A 13,493-nucleotide genomic window follows, 5' to 3' on the forward strand; every position below is an offset into this window, starting at 1 on the left:
CTGTGTATGTGTGCAGGTCTTGAAAGGCCAGAAGGTGAATGGAAAACCACTTGAAGGTTTTGTTTCAGACTGACCTTTTTCTCTCTGGTTTGTTTTCTTTTAATAACCTTCTGAATGCACCTTTACACAGAAATACATAAACTAAAATCATGAAAATATTAAAAGAGGACAAGTTCTTTTTATTTGCTGTTGATGAGTTTAAATATCAAAACTATAAAGTGTATAAAAAGTTCTAAGAAACACAATTAACAGAATGATTACGTCATATCAGACCGATCAAAAACACTCCACAAAGAATGTCCTCAGGTCCATCCATCCTTTCAGTTTCTACAAACACCTTCTCACATAGATGACTACTCACCAGGAGGGGACCAGGCAAGAGAGATGGAGTAAGGGCCTGACACTGTCATGTTGTGGGGAGGTGGGATCCCAGTGGGGCAGGACGCTGGTGTCTCTATAGAGTATTTGTCACTCACGCCGGTGCCACCTGCGGTACTCGCCTCCAGCTCGTACATGTATCTGAAGAGATTTTGATGTCAAGAAAAAGGTGGAGAATACAATTTTATATAGAAATATTACAACAAAAGAGACAAGCAAAATGCATGACAACTTCTTGAAAGATTTGTGTCAGTTATTACACAAACAGAAAAGAAAAGAAATCTTCTAGTGCCACAATTAATGACATGTATTCTGTTAATATGTATTCTAGCATAATTTCTGTGTAAATTGTTTTCAATCAATGGCATCAAAATACTGAAGAAGTTATAGCTACAACACATTTTAGGTGGCGTACACATTATATTTATTGATATCTGGATGAATTTATCAGTCTCTCACATCACGGGGTAGAAATTTTCTTCTAGTTTCTTTTAGTTTATTAAAATCTGCGAGTACTTCTTTTTTGCCACATTTCACTAGGGTTGAGGTCTGGACATTACCTGGATCACAGCCACACATTAATTATTTTGTTTTTTTGAGTTGTTATGTGATAGATTCCTTTCTGTGTCGTCCTGCCGAATAACCCAGTTAGAACTAGCTTTAACAATTACTCTGAGGAGTTTGTTCTGATATGTCGTGTTTGGTTTTCTCCATACATGGTACTCTGGATTATGTCCAAACATTTCTGCTTTGGTCTTGGTTCTCCAAAAAGGGTCGCTTCAGATTTAGAACTTGAATCAAAGTGTGCCATGTTTTTTTTTCCTTTTAAGAGAGGAGCATTTTTATCCTGGCAACCATCTCTTTAAAGCCCTACTTGTTCAGTCTTTTTCTAACCATACCATTAATAATTTTTACATAAACCCTGCTAACTGCGGCCTGCAGAGTCTGAGACGTATATTGGATTTTGTGCAGTTCTTCTGTGTATTTAATGAAAGAACTTGCTGGGATGTCCGTTAATGGGTAAACTTGTGAATGAAATGTTTGTAACTTGTGAACAATATTTCTCACTGCTAAATGACAAACTGCTTTTTAGTTGAAATAGTTTTACGAGCAGCAATAACTGTCTAAGATCCCTCCTGATGACTTTCCCTACTTGACATTGTGTCAGTTCTGAACATACGGTTCGCTCCAAACTACCAAAACTCTAGATTTATAAAGTGGTCCCACTTCCTGATGATCAGTAATTAATGCACTTGAGCAGCAGATCTAAATAAATAATGAAACTATGTTATATAACAAGTTTTGATCTCATTCGTTTATTGGCCGAACTTTAAGACTTAAGAATCAGCTTTTTAAATGTCCTCAATAAATGTCCTCTGCAAGCTCATCATGAATAAGATTTCATCAAAGTATGTCTGTATTCGTGCTTTAAAAGCAACTAAACACTTCAATCTTTTTTTCCTTCTTTCTTTGCCTCTGCTGTTCACTTTTCCATCTCTCTCTTTCAAACATTTCGCTGCCTCTCTCGACCCACTCTCCACCTCTCCTGCTCATGACATCATAAGATAGATTTCCCTTTTAAGAGCATGTGGCTGGTTGGTGCTAAGTCCTACATTAACTGTGTAAGTGGGCCACCATTTAACATTAAAAGCCTTTAATTTGCTATAAACTCCGGCACACATGCATTAATAGGCGGCGATGTTGGGTTATTGTTCATGTGCCTTTTAAACAGGAGGCCATTAGCGCTTCTGCACTGGGTTAGAACGCACTCACGAAAACATATTAAAACTACTCACATGTTACTCTGATAGACACACAAGGGTAGAGACACACATAAAAAACATAAATAAACGCGCCTCGCTGGGACACACAAACCGAGCCAAGAAAAGAGAGAGAGAGAAATCATTAGAGGAAGGTGAAGAAGAGACTGAGTGTGATGGAGAGGAAGAGTTTTATCACGGCATACGGTTTCAGAGGGAGAATGAAGTTCAACACTTCATCACTGGAAGATATTTACTTAAATGTAAACACCGCCTTGGGATATCAAAAGTAAAATTGTGTGTGTGTATTAGGTAATCGGTGAGTGGGGCATTTGCATCTGTTTGACTGGGAATATGGTGTGTGTGTGTGTGTGAGTATGTGTGTGTGTCTGTCCTGCGGGGCCAGCCAGAGGGAATAGGTTAATTCTCTCGTCATCTTAGACACTTCCTGGGCTGCCGAAGCAAAGTGACAGCTAATCAACATTGTCATAAATAATCAATGGCCACTTTGAGCAGTGCCACGCACAAACACGCACGCACACACAAAGGAATGCCAGGCCGCACGCTCGCACGCGCAGACTCAAGTCTGCTTGGATAATGGGGCCGGTGCTCCCTGTGTAATTCTTGGCGCAGGGCTAAATTGGGAAAAGAAGGGAAAGAGGAGGAGAATGAGGTGTGTGTGTTGGGGGGAGAGGGGGCAGCAGAAAAGGGAGGGTGGAAGAAAAGAGAACGGAGCAGGAGGCAAGACAAGCGATGAGAAGCGAAGAGTCTGGGCAGGAATGCCTTCTGGCAGACTATCTGGAATTAGGGAAAATTAAATGTCACACACATACAGTCCTATCTTCTTGCTACCTTCCTTTCCCCCTTTCAGTCAAACATGGGGGAGATTGGAGTACTGCAGGATGAATTCTGTTTGGGGTAGAGGGAAACTGTCTCACGAGAAGGGAGGTTGAGGAGAAACAGAAAGAGGAGGAGGAGAGAAGGTACAGTTTTACACTTCCATAATTAAAGCAGAAAATCCAATCTAGATAAAAAAAAGACACGGATTAATAAAGGTTAAATGAAAATAAACAGATAAATAAAATCTACGCTCCACTGCTGACTGCAAGCAAAGGCCAGATCTGATTCGTGATTTTAATTTGCAACCACGGTAATGTTTGCATCTGTCATTGGTATATCAAATATTTGCTCATTAAATGGCACAAACAGACAAGTACAGAGAGCAGCCCCGAGAGAGACGTGGATGGGGTGATGGGAATGCTTTTAAAACGTGTGACCCTAACATAAACACAGATAGAAATGTTGAAAAAAAAAAAGACTTTTAAAAGTTATGATAATGAACCACAAATAAAGCATTTTTTTCTTCTACTTTTGCACAAACTTTTCCCATATTTTCATGTGTGAGTAAATGTGTGTGAAAGCCTGAAAGTCTGAACCTGTGCTGTGGCAGGAGTCCAGTGTCAGTATAATTCAGGTCTCGATGGTCTCCGGTAAAAACAGTGAGACCATCTCTAATAAGCCTGTACTGGAAGATGAGTCCATTAGGCTGAGATGGCTGATCCCAGTACAGTTCCACCGCTGATGTGTTTATTATCAGGTGTCTCGGGCTCGACCACACACCTGAGGAAGAGCAGAAGGCAAGAAGAGAAGACAATGAGCATTTCTACAAGAAATAAATGCACCTATAAATAATTAATCAGTAGTCCCCTCTCTTTTTTTAAGCAAGCTGATAACAGTGGAGCACCAAAATTTGTTGTTGTACAAAAATAGTGGAGAGACTATTCAGAGAAGTGCTCAGTAACTAATCTAAACGGGCTGATTTATTCTTATAAATGAAACAAAATCTCCTTGTAGAATTTTGGAGAAAAATGAAAGCAAAAAGAAAATAATCCTTAAGGGAAAATAATATGAATATAGAACTAAAATAAACTTTAATACTAAAAACAGTCATGAAAAGGGAAAGAAATAGTCCAAAAGCTTTTAGTTGTGCCAGAGGAATGTTGAAGTTTAAGTTTAAACCTCTTACTTCTATAATAATACAAGCATAAAGTACAAAAAAATTCCTCCTAGTTAGAAAAAATTAGGTTACGACAAAAAATGCAGTGGACACTGAGACACAAGGACAACTAGAGTGGTGGGAGGGATAATAAAAACAGAAAAATACAGATCAGATATGCAGACAAAAGTTAAAGCAGAAAGTGGTTACCATATGGGTTTAAAAAGAAATGATGTTAAATAGAAACAGATTTTTAAAACTAAACAGGAGGTATATCCATATTTACTTTTAAGAGCAGGAAAAATAATGAAAAAGAAAAATAATAAAGATGATTTTTGTCACTGAATGGTTTTAAGTGTAACTGTATCTATAGAACAGAGAGAGGAAGAAGAGAGGGAGAAGAAGATGAGGGGAGAAAAATGACGGAACAGAGATCATTCACATGAAAGAAGCTTCAAGGAGAAAGAAAAAAAGGTAACCCAGAGGAAGAAATCATCAAAAAACAGCAAAGAAAAACATTAAATGATCAAATAAAACACGTCAAGGGAACTTCTGGATTATAATAATTTCAAAATAAATCAATAAATTTAGCTGTCATGTTAACCAAATACACATTTAAAAGAATGCAACATATTTTAATAGATGTCATAAAAAAAAAGAATGGTGTGATTTAATTGTTTAGATTAGTTCAAGATTTATATGTAAAAACAAGCTGTAACTGGTACAACCACACTATAATGTATCACTAAATGTTTATCCATAAAATCTAAAAATGGGCATGTTAAATTAGATATGAAGATTTAAGAACAGCTTCAGAACGTAAAGATGTGTGTGTGTGTGTGTGTGCGCGTACCAGTAGGTGAGGCTTGCAGGGTGCGTCCTGTTGCAGGTTTGCTGGCTCCACATCCAACCGTCGTACAGGCAACCAACACAAAGCTGTAATCTGTGTACGGCTGCAAACCTGTAGCACACAGACATATACTCTATGTATAAACATGAGCTAAATAAAAAAAATATATTTAAACAATCAATAGTAAGTTTAAAAGAACAGGCACAGAACACTACAAATATTTCTGATACACAATTTTACGTTTTTATATTTTTCAAACATTGGCTGTTTAAAAACAGACTTGAACAAGGGGGATATACAGTATTCTGGGAGGGAGGATGAAAAGAGAAACCCTAAACTAAAAAAAAAAAGAAAAGCAGAAAAGTGAAAGCTGTGGAAAAGGAAAAAAAAGCCCGTCCTGCCTTTCTCTTTCCCTCAGCTCCTTCCGCACTCTCTCTCAACGGATGGATCCATATCTGTCGGTGTTAAATTATGCATGCCATAACTCAATAATGAAACAACGTAAAGATGGGCAGCCGTGGAACTGACATGGGATAGGACTGGTCCAACGCTGTAATGTCATCAGCTTTTGATCTATGATAATTATGATACCTCTGTATGCGTTTAGGCTTCAGTGTCCAGACATGATTTATTTATAGGAACTCACTATGCAGACTAAAAGAAATCACACAGCGACTGAACGCTCCCTTAAGTGCCTCCACAGAAAATCAGCTTTTATTATTTAAACACCAGAAGTTGCCAAAAACGCTACATAATCCCAAACAGTATTTCTGTTAATAGTCTCTTGATTTTGGAAAATACTTTTTCTTTCAGCCAAACATCATGTCTGACTTCTGATGGGAGGTAAATCTGTGAGGATAAATGCAAATCTTTAGAGCTGTCTTGAGGGTGTTTTATGATCATTCACTTAACTGACGGAAAAAAACAGCTTCCAAATCAAATTTAAAGAGGACCAAAAAAAAAAGGAACTCAGCTGACATTTAAAAAAGATGTTTGCAGAATACAGTGAGCTACATTATTTAGTTTTGCTTTATTGTGCACTATTTTAGAGGAAAAAGTAAAATGTTTAAACTAAAATGATTAAATTTCAAATAAATGTACCTATGTAGAGATTTGGTTAGTAAATATTAACCATTATACTTTTTGATATTTAGTAACATATTTTGTTATTTTAAACATTTTGACTTAAAAACACATTATTATAGTGATTATTATATCTTGCAAAAGCAAAAAACAGTATTATATTTACTTATGTTTTTCTATATAATTAAACCCATTCAATAATTGATAAATATATAAGAACAATATCAATTTGTAACCAGTTTTAAACCAACCTTGTGCTGGCTTCACACACAGGCACACACACCCACACAGACACACACACTAATGCAAAACGGAACGGTTCACTACACCTTTCTTGTGTCTCTTTCTACTGCTTACCCTGCTTAACATACCTCGCAGCCTGCCATGTTTAGCCCAACCTCTGATCAATGCGTGGGTGTGTGTGTGTGTCTGTGTGTGTGTGTGTGTGCGTGCTCTGACGATGCTGCCCTCTGTTTGGGTTAAATAAAGGAAATCTGCCAGCCATACAAAAGTACTAAGGTTAAGGCGTAAGGCTCTGTTACACTGTTTAACTGTGAAACTAAGCGTGTGTATAAGTATGTGAGTGTACTCTACCGAAGTAAATGTATCTAGACTGAAAGTAATGTCTTTTGTTGCAAATCTGAATAAAGCAGCGACCCGTTTACTGTACGTCTTACACCCAATACTGAGAGTGTCCATATAGGAATCAGAATCAGGCCAAATGTTTCTTTTAGAAAAGGGACAGAGTAATAAACTTCATCATGCAATAAAGAAAATTGCAGCCAGTTTTAGTTTTAATTGAGACAGGTAAATGAGATTTTTCTGCACTAACAAAATAATCCAAATGATTTTGAGTCGTTCCAATCAGTTCCAGTCTTGTAGTGACAGGCTGGACTCAGAGAACACTGTTAAAGCTGTTTGTTAAATTCTCCCATGATTCAAAATGACCTAATATCACCTGATTCTCTCTGCTGTGACTGCTAATCTAAACATAAACCTAAATAAACCCAAATATACATTTAATATGAAGTACGCGGTAGTGCAGATGGCTGTAGACGAACAGCTTTAATGCTCCTTTCAGGGTTTCCAATAATTATTTAACACTCAGCCTGAAGAGGGCAGTGTTGCTCTGCTGGAAACAGGACACCTTGGGGTGTGTGTGTGTGTGTGCACAGAAAGAAAACGTGTGTTTGTACATGTACCTACCTGCGTCTGGGTGTACCTGTGCATACACTTGCATGCTTAGATGCTTGATTATGGAAAGACAGAAGGAGCTTCAATGACTTAACAGTGATCACCAGAAAGGGAAGAATGGGTGAAGAAGGTTTTGATGTGAACACCTCACAGACATGAAGGGAGATGAGGCCGTCACTGTCATTGCGAGAGCTGGACACAGAGGAGATCTGTGTGTGAGTGTGTTAGACACAAAGAAAAACAGAGGTAGCGGGTCTCTGCCAGTAACTCAGAGCAAAGAGTTGGTTCCTACACTTGAGCAAAGTGTCAAAGAGAGAAACTGTGCACAGGGAAAGGAACAAACGAGCGGCAGAACTGTGACACGGTGGTGTTTCTTTAAGGTTCGTCTGTGGTGCAGTTAAAATAACTGACTTAAAATGGCACTTTTATTGACAGGTTGCCATTCCCAGTTTGCATTAGGGAATTTGAGAGTGTGATGGGCACAAGCCACAATATCACACCTGCTACCTGATACAGTGAGAGAGAAGGAGAGATTGCCACGTGAAAGAGAGGAAGGAGGAAAAAGTGGAAAAAGTCAGGCAGGAGAAATAAGAGAGTAGAAATATGAGAACAGCTGAGAAGAGTGGAAAAGACTAGACAGAGGAGAAAGAGAGGAAATGTACAGGACAGAAAAAAGCAAACTATCATCATCTGGCTGAGAAGCAGAAGAACCAGATAATGCATATAAAAAGCAAGAAAGAACAAAAAAACAGAAACAAAAGAGGGAAGAGACAGAAGTAAGTGTTGATAATACCTCTTCTAAATAATTAAAAGTTTGACTTCCTGTCTGTGGCTTGTAATGCAGAGACCGTCTGGGAAGGAATGATGAGATCAGGTTCTCACACACAAACAAATCTTGTAAAGCAAGTAAAATCATTACTGCACAAACCTATTTCTCAGGCCACATTCAAACCATTCATTTATAACATCTATAGCAGGAATCATCAACAAGATTTGCTCAAAGGATGAAATCTTTCTAAACAGACACTGTGGAGCTCAGACAAACGCAGTGAGCTAAGATCAACAAGGACCTGACCTGAGTCTCCTGTGTTTTATTGCTTCCTGCATCTTACTGAACTAAAACATCAGAACACCTCAGTGGGCTTTTCCTACTGCTGTCTGCCAGTGTCCAACTCAGGTCAGTTCCAGTGATATGAGTTAAAAAGCTAATTACTGTGTCAGATTGTGTTTAATTTATTAATATTAATTTAATACTTTCTGGGCTGAAGAGAAGGAGCTAAACATGCTGGACATGGCCCATGGGCTGCCAGTTGATCACCACTAGTCCCTTTCATAAAACACTTCAAACCAGGCCAAAGATGACTTCTTGCCATCTCTGTGATTTATGAAAGGGCCGAGGCAGCATGAGGATTTGAAGTCAACGTGCTGCTGTTATGCCTCTGAACCATGAAGCGAGGTGGAGACAGAGTTGTAATGGTCGACAAATCAAAGGGTGAGGCAGCACCGTGGCTCAAGGGTGTGATGTAGTGATTGCAGACAGTGTGTGACCAGGAGGCAGCAGGATTCAGAATGGCAGATACCCAACACACATTTTATTAGTACTCCACATCAGCAGTGTTAAGTTACAACCTACACCTCCTTTGGTTCACGATAAATCCACAGGAGGTAAAGCTCTCAGCTCGCCACCAAAGCTGCCTGCAAGAGCGCCGTGGCCACCGGCGGAGTCAAGAAGCCTCACCTCTACAGGCCCGGTACCGTGGCTCTCAGGGAGATCCATCCAGAAATCCACTGAGCTGCTCATCCGGAAGCTGCCCTTCCAGCACCTGGTCCAAGAGATCGCCCAGGACATCAAGACCGACCTGCGCTTCCAGAGCTCAGCCGTCATGGCTCCGCAGGAGGCCAGCGAGGCTCTCCTGGTGGAGCTCTTTGAGGACAGCAGGACTGAGGACACATCGGAACAGACCACTACAAGAGATCCTTCCTGCCCACAGCCATCAGCCATGAAACCAGGACTATGAGCTACAACAACATTTAATTTCCCTTTGGGATTAATAACGTATTTTTGAATTGAATTGCATTGACCTTATAATTTGGTCATCTGTGTTTCCTTTACTGTCTCATGCATGAACCACCTAAATACTTTTATTTCCCTTCAAATGAAAAACTGCACTCCCTGACTTCAGAGGATGCTCCAGCTGGATCATAAACCCTGCGAACAAGTGCTCAGAAAGACAGAGTCAGATGGAGGAGGAGGATTGGCTGTGGCGACCTCTGAAAAGGGAACAGCCGAAAGAAAAAGAAGAAGTACTGCTCAGAAATGGCACAAGATCACAGTAAATACACCAAACTTCCAGAATAATCCATTTCCTTATAGACCCAACACCACAACCTACAGGAACAGAATATTCGGCTCAGCATGAGGAAAATTACTTTATTTTATACAGGAAGTTCAATGATTACTTGCTTTTATTTATAAAGACAAATGAAGGTGTGCAAAACCAATGGCTTAAACTGGAAAGTTTAACCAGGTTTGACACACCCTGGAAACGTGGCTCTACTGAATTTCTAAGAACCAATTTTCTTTCTGCCAAATATTCTACTAAGTTTGTCTCCTCTACAAGAGGTCTGCTGTAACTGTGCTCCTGAGGGCTTAAAGAGGGAGGTTGTTAACTGCTTAGACAAAAGATTCTTTCCACTTACTGAAACAATGACACTTCTGATGGGAGACAGATTCAGTACAACTACAAAGCTGTCCATCTCTTCTCTGTTTTCTCATATTTGCATGCCTTTACCCTTAACATGAACCAGTTAGAGCGTGGGCTACTGTGGAGATGCATTAATAAATAAAAGAACATACTCTTATTCCCTGCTGTTCTAAATTAATAACGAGCCTACAAAAGACCAATTAAACACGTGATTAATGCCATAATCTATATAATTGCAGGCAATAATTCATTGTGAGCTAATGATAGCAATACTTAATATTGATTCACATGGGGTGTCTCTGTACTGTAGTGTTTAATTCTCTCCATGAAGTGCCACTTTTCAGAACAGCTAAAATGCTATTAGTAAGTCTATTTCCTGAGGCAAAGAGCTAATAAACAGAGAAAGGTAGACATAAATTTGTTTCAGGATTTTCAGATTCTTGCAGCTCAGAGGCTTCTGCTTATGTTGTCACTTTTTACTGCTGACACCACAAGCAGGCTGAAGTCACAATATTTAATATACAAAATGACTGAAATGGCTGAATTATACAAGCTTTCATTTCTTTTGATTAGCCGAAGTGTTGAAATAATCAATCATCCAAAATTTTTTATACATTTATTTGGCAGAAAAGGAAATCATAAGTACTACCTATCAATCTCTAACAGAGAGAGGGACTCAAAAGTTTCTTGATAAATCAACAAAAAGAAAAGTAAATTTCACAGACTCTGCCATTGAGTGCCCTATCTATCTATCTATCTATCTATCTATCTATCTATCTATCTATCTATCTATCTATCTATCTATCTATCTATCTATCTATCTATCTATCTATCTATCTATCTATCTATCTATCTATCTATCTATCTATCTATCTATCTATCTATCTATCTATCTATCTATCTGTCTATCTATCTGTCTATCTATCTGTCTATCTGTCTATCTATCTATCTATCTGTCTATCTATCTATCTATCTATCCCTCCATCCATCTACCTACCTTCCACATGCTTGGCTTGGCTAAAGATTTACCCCAAACTTGTTTTTTTCTATGAAACCATTTACAGTTTCCTCTCAGTTATTGATAATTTCAGCACACAATTCCAGTTTGACAACAATAGGGTCAGAATAAAGTGAGAAAGAAGTATAAAAACATGTAAAAATGGCCACATTGTTGTTTTGGGTTTTTAGGGGTCTAACGTGGTAGTAAGCATACACAAAAATGGTGTCAAAAACTGAGGTTTGGATAAATATAAAGTTTTTCTCATCAAAACATCACTTTGTGTGTAGATGGGAGATGCAAACGTAGCACAAATACTGAGTTTTGAAAAATATTAGCAGTGGTTTGAACGAGGCCTAAATGACAGGCAGGTGGACTTTTTTTGATTCTTGAAGACATTTAGCTTTCTCATGAGAATATTCCAGCTCACAGGAACATTTCACACACAAAAGCTTTGAGAAATCACTTGGATGAGAAGCAAAACATCTTTAAGAGTCAAATTAATAGGTGCAGTTTGTGTTTGATATAATTTGTCAGGATTACCATGTCCAGGATGACTGAGACTCTACATCAACACATCAAGAACCTCATTTTGTCTTAGTGAAATAAATCAGATTCAATACGTTTTAACATTAGAAAATTGAGGGATTTAAGATTGTTCTTCTTTCTTTTAAGTATAAAAAGCTTTCACTTTCTGTCTTTTGAATGAGTGTGCATAAGAGAGCTCCCCGAGCATCTGTGTCTGACAGAGAACCACTGGAGAGACACAGAGGAAGATGAATAATAGCATATTAAACATTAAAGATGAGGGAAGAGCACAGCAATTATTTCTGTTCATATTTCACTGAAAACACTAAAATTTATCCATCCGTCTTTTAATCTGTCTTACTCCTGCAACTGTTTTGTTTGCTGCTCGCTTTTAAAATTTCTTTGTTTTTCTTTCTTTCTCTGCTAAAGTGACTTCACGTCACTTTTTTCCTGCCAGTTCTTACTTCACTCTTCTTCACCCTTCAGTGTCAGCTTGAAAGATTTCATAAGCCATCTCCAAATTTATTTTCAAAAAAAGTTCGGTTGTTGTGCAAAATGTAAATAAAATTATATCACTGTGAAAGACAAAGTTATTTAAGCAAAGGCAGCATTACAGATGTCTGCACGGTGTAAAAAAAGCAGCACTGAAGCCATGATGTAAAGACTTGGGCAACACTGCAGAGGAAACAAGCACAATTTTAGAGTTGAATCACTGAAGGAACTTAAGAAATATCTGAAAATCACTGTTCATCAACATAGTTTGTTACTACATCTACAAATCCAAAATAAAACTCTACTACACATAAAATAAACGTAAACAAGATCCAGAAACACCACCACCATATCTGTGCCCAAGACTAGAAAAAGACCTTATGGTTTTACAGTATAAGCTATATTTACTCATTCCCAGAGCACACAGTCACAAAGCAATTCTTCATCTATATAAAGCAGCATATTTTTCCACAACAAAGTTCACTCAACAATAAGCACATTAATGATCATCAGAGGTTCCACATCTTCCCAGATAAGAAGGAACGAATGCATTAAACATTAAATACTATATATTATATTATAAAACATGACAAACTGTTGAGCAGACAGTCCAATATTAAGAAAAAATAATAAACTGCCTTAATGTTCAAACTGTAATAGTTGTTTCTCAAATCAAAAATGCAAATCAACCTGTTTTTTTAATTGTCCTTATTCGTTCATTTATTTTTGAAATAGTGCCTTGCTTCTTTGGGGTTAACCAGTAAAAAGACAAAACCAAACAAAAAATATCGAAACACTCCTTGGGCAAGCATGTGTTGTGACAAAAAGAGTTTCAAAGCAGACAATAAAACCAGAGGAAGCAATGAAGGAGAAGAGGAACTGCCCCAGTTGTGGTTTTGGTTGATTTTTCCAGCGTCTCACAGGGGTGCAGGGGAATTTCACACACTTGCTCGTTGCTTATACTGGCACTTGGTACAGTATTACAACACATTACCATCTCTGTTTGGCATTGTTTGCTTTACCTCATGCCCACACATACAAACACACATGCATGCAACTCCTGGCCGTGCAAGCCAACCACAGGCACCACGGGAATAGTTAGTTGGCTACTGGCAAAGCTGATACCTGGTCTGAATCCAAGACAGAGCAGCACAAAAAGCTGTGAGGGGTAAATGCCACTAAATTTTAGCTTCAAAAGATGTCATCGCTTGATTCTCAAAATTATAGAAAAAAAAAGGGAATTATCAAATCAACTTTAAAGCAGTGAGCAATTCCCCACTCTCATATTGTCTCAAAAGAGGCAAGCATGTCTGTAGTGATAATATTCTGCTGGTATTTGCCTCTCGTCTCCAGTGCATTCTGGTTTACAGCAAGAAGTCTGTGTGGTGGGAAGAAAAATTCACTGCCTGCTGGGATTGGGCAGTCAGACCATAATACTGTATACTGGGGTAATTCAATTTAGAACTGGTACTACTTTGAATATTGTAAAAGAAATTTTTCTTTGAAACTT

General features: G+C 38.3%; 1 protein-coding gene across 1 annotated transcript in view; it reads right to left on the reverse strand.

Moving 5' to 3' along the window:
* ush2a (Usher syndrome 2A (autosomal recessive, mild)) overlaps positions 1–13,493 on the reverse strand; it is a 180,155-nt gene that overhangs the window by 28,601 nt on the left and 138,061 nt on the right. The window contains 3 exon segments of the mRNA XM_037980018.1: positions 362–519; positions 3,575–3,758; positions 4,988–5,095. Of these exon segments, the coding sequence (XP_037835946.1) occupies positions 362–519; positions 3,575–3,758; positions 4,988–5,095 (450 nt within the window).

Source organism: Kryptolebias marmoratus, linkage group LG15 (assembly GCF_001649575.2).
Source record: "Kryptolebias marmoratus isolate JLee-2015 linkage group LG15, ASM164957v2, whole genome shotgun sequence".
In the NCBI taxonomy this organism is placed as follows: Eukaryota; Metazoa; Chordata; class Actinopteri; order Cyprinodontiformes; family Rivulidae; genus Kryptolebias; species Kryptolebias marmoratus.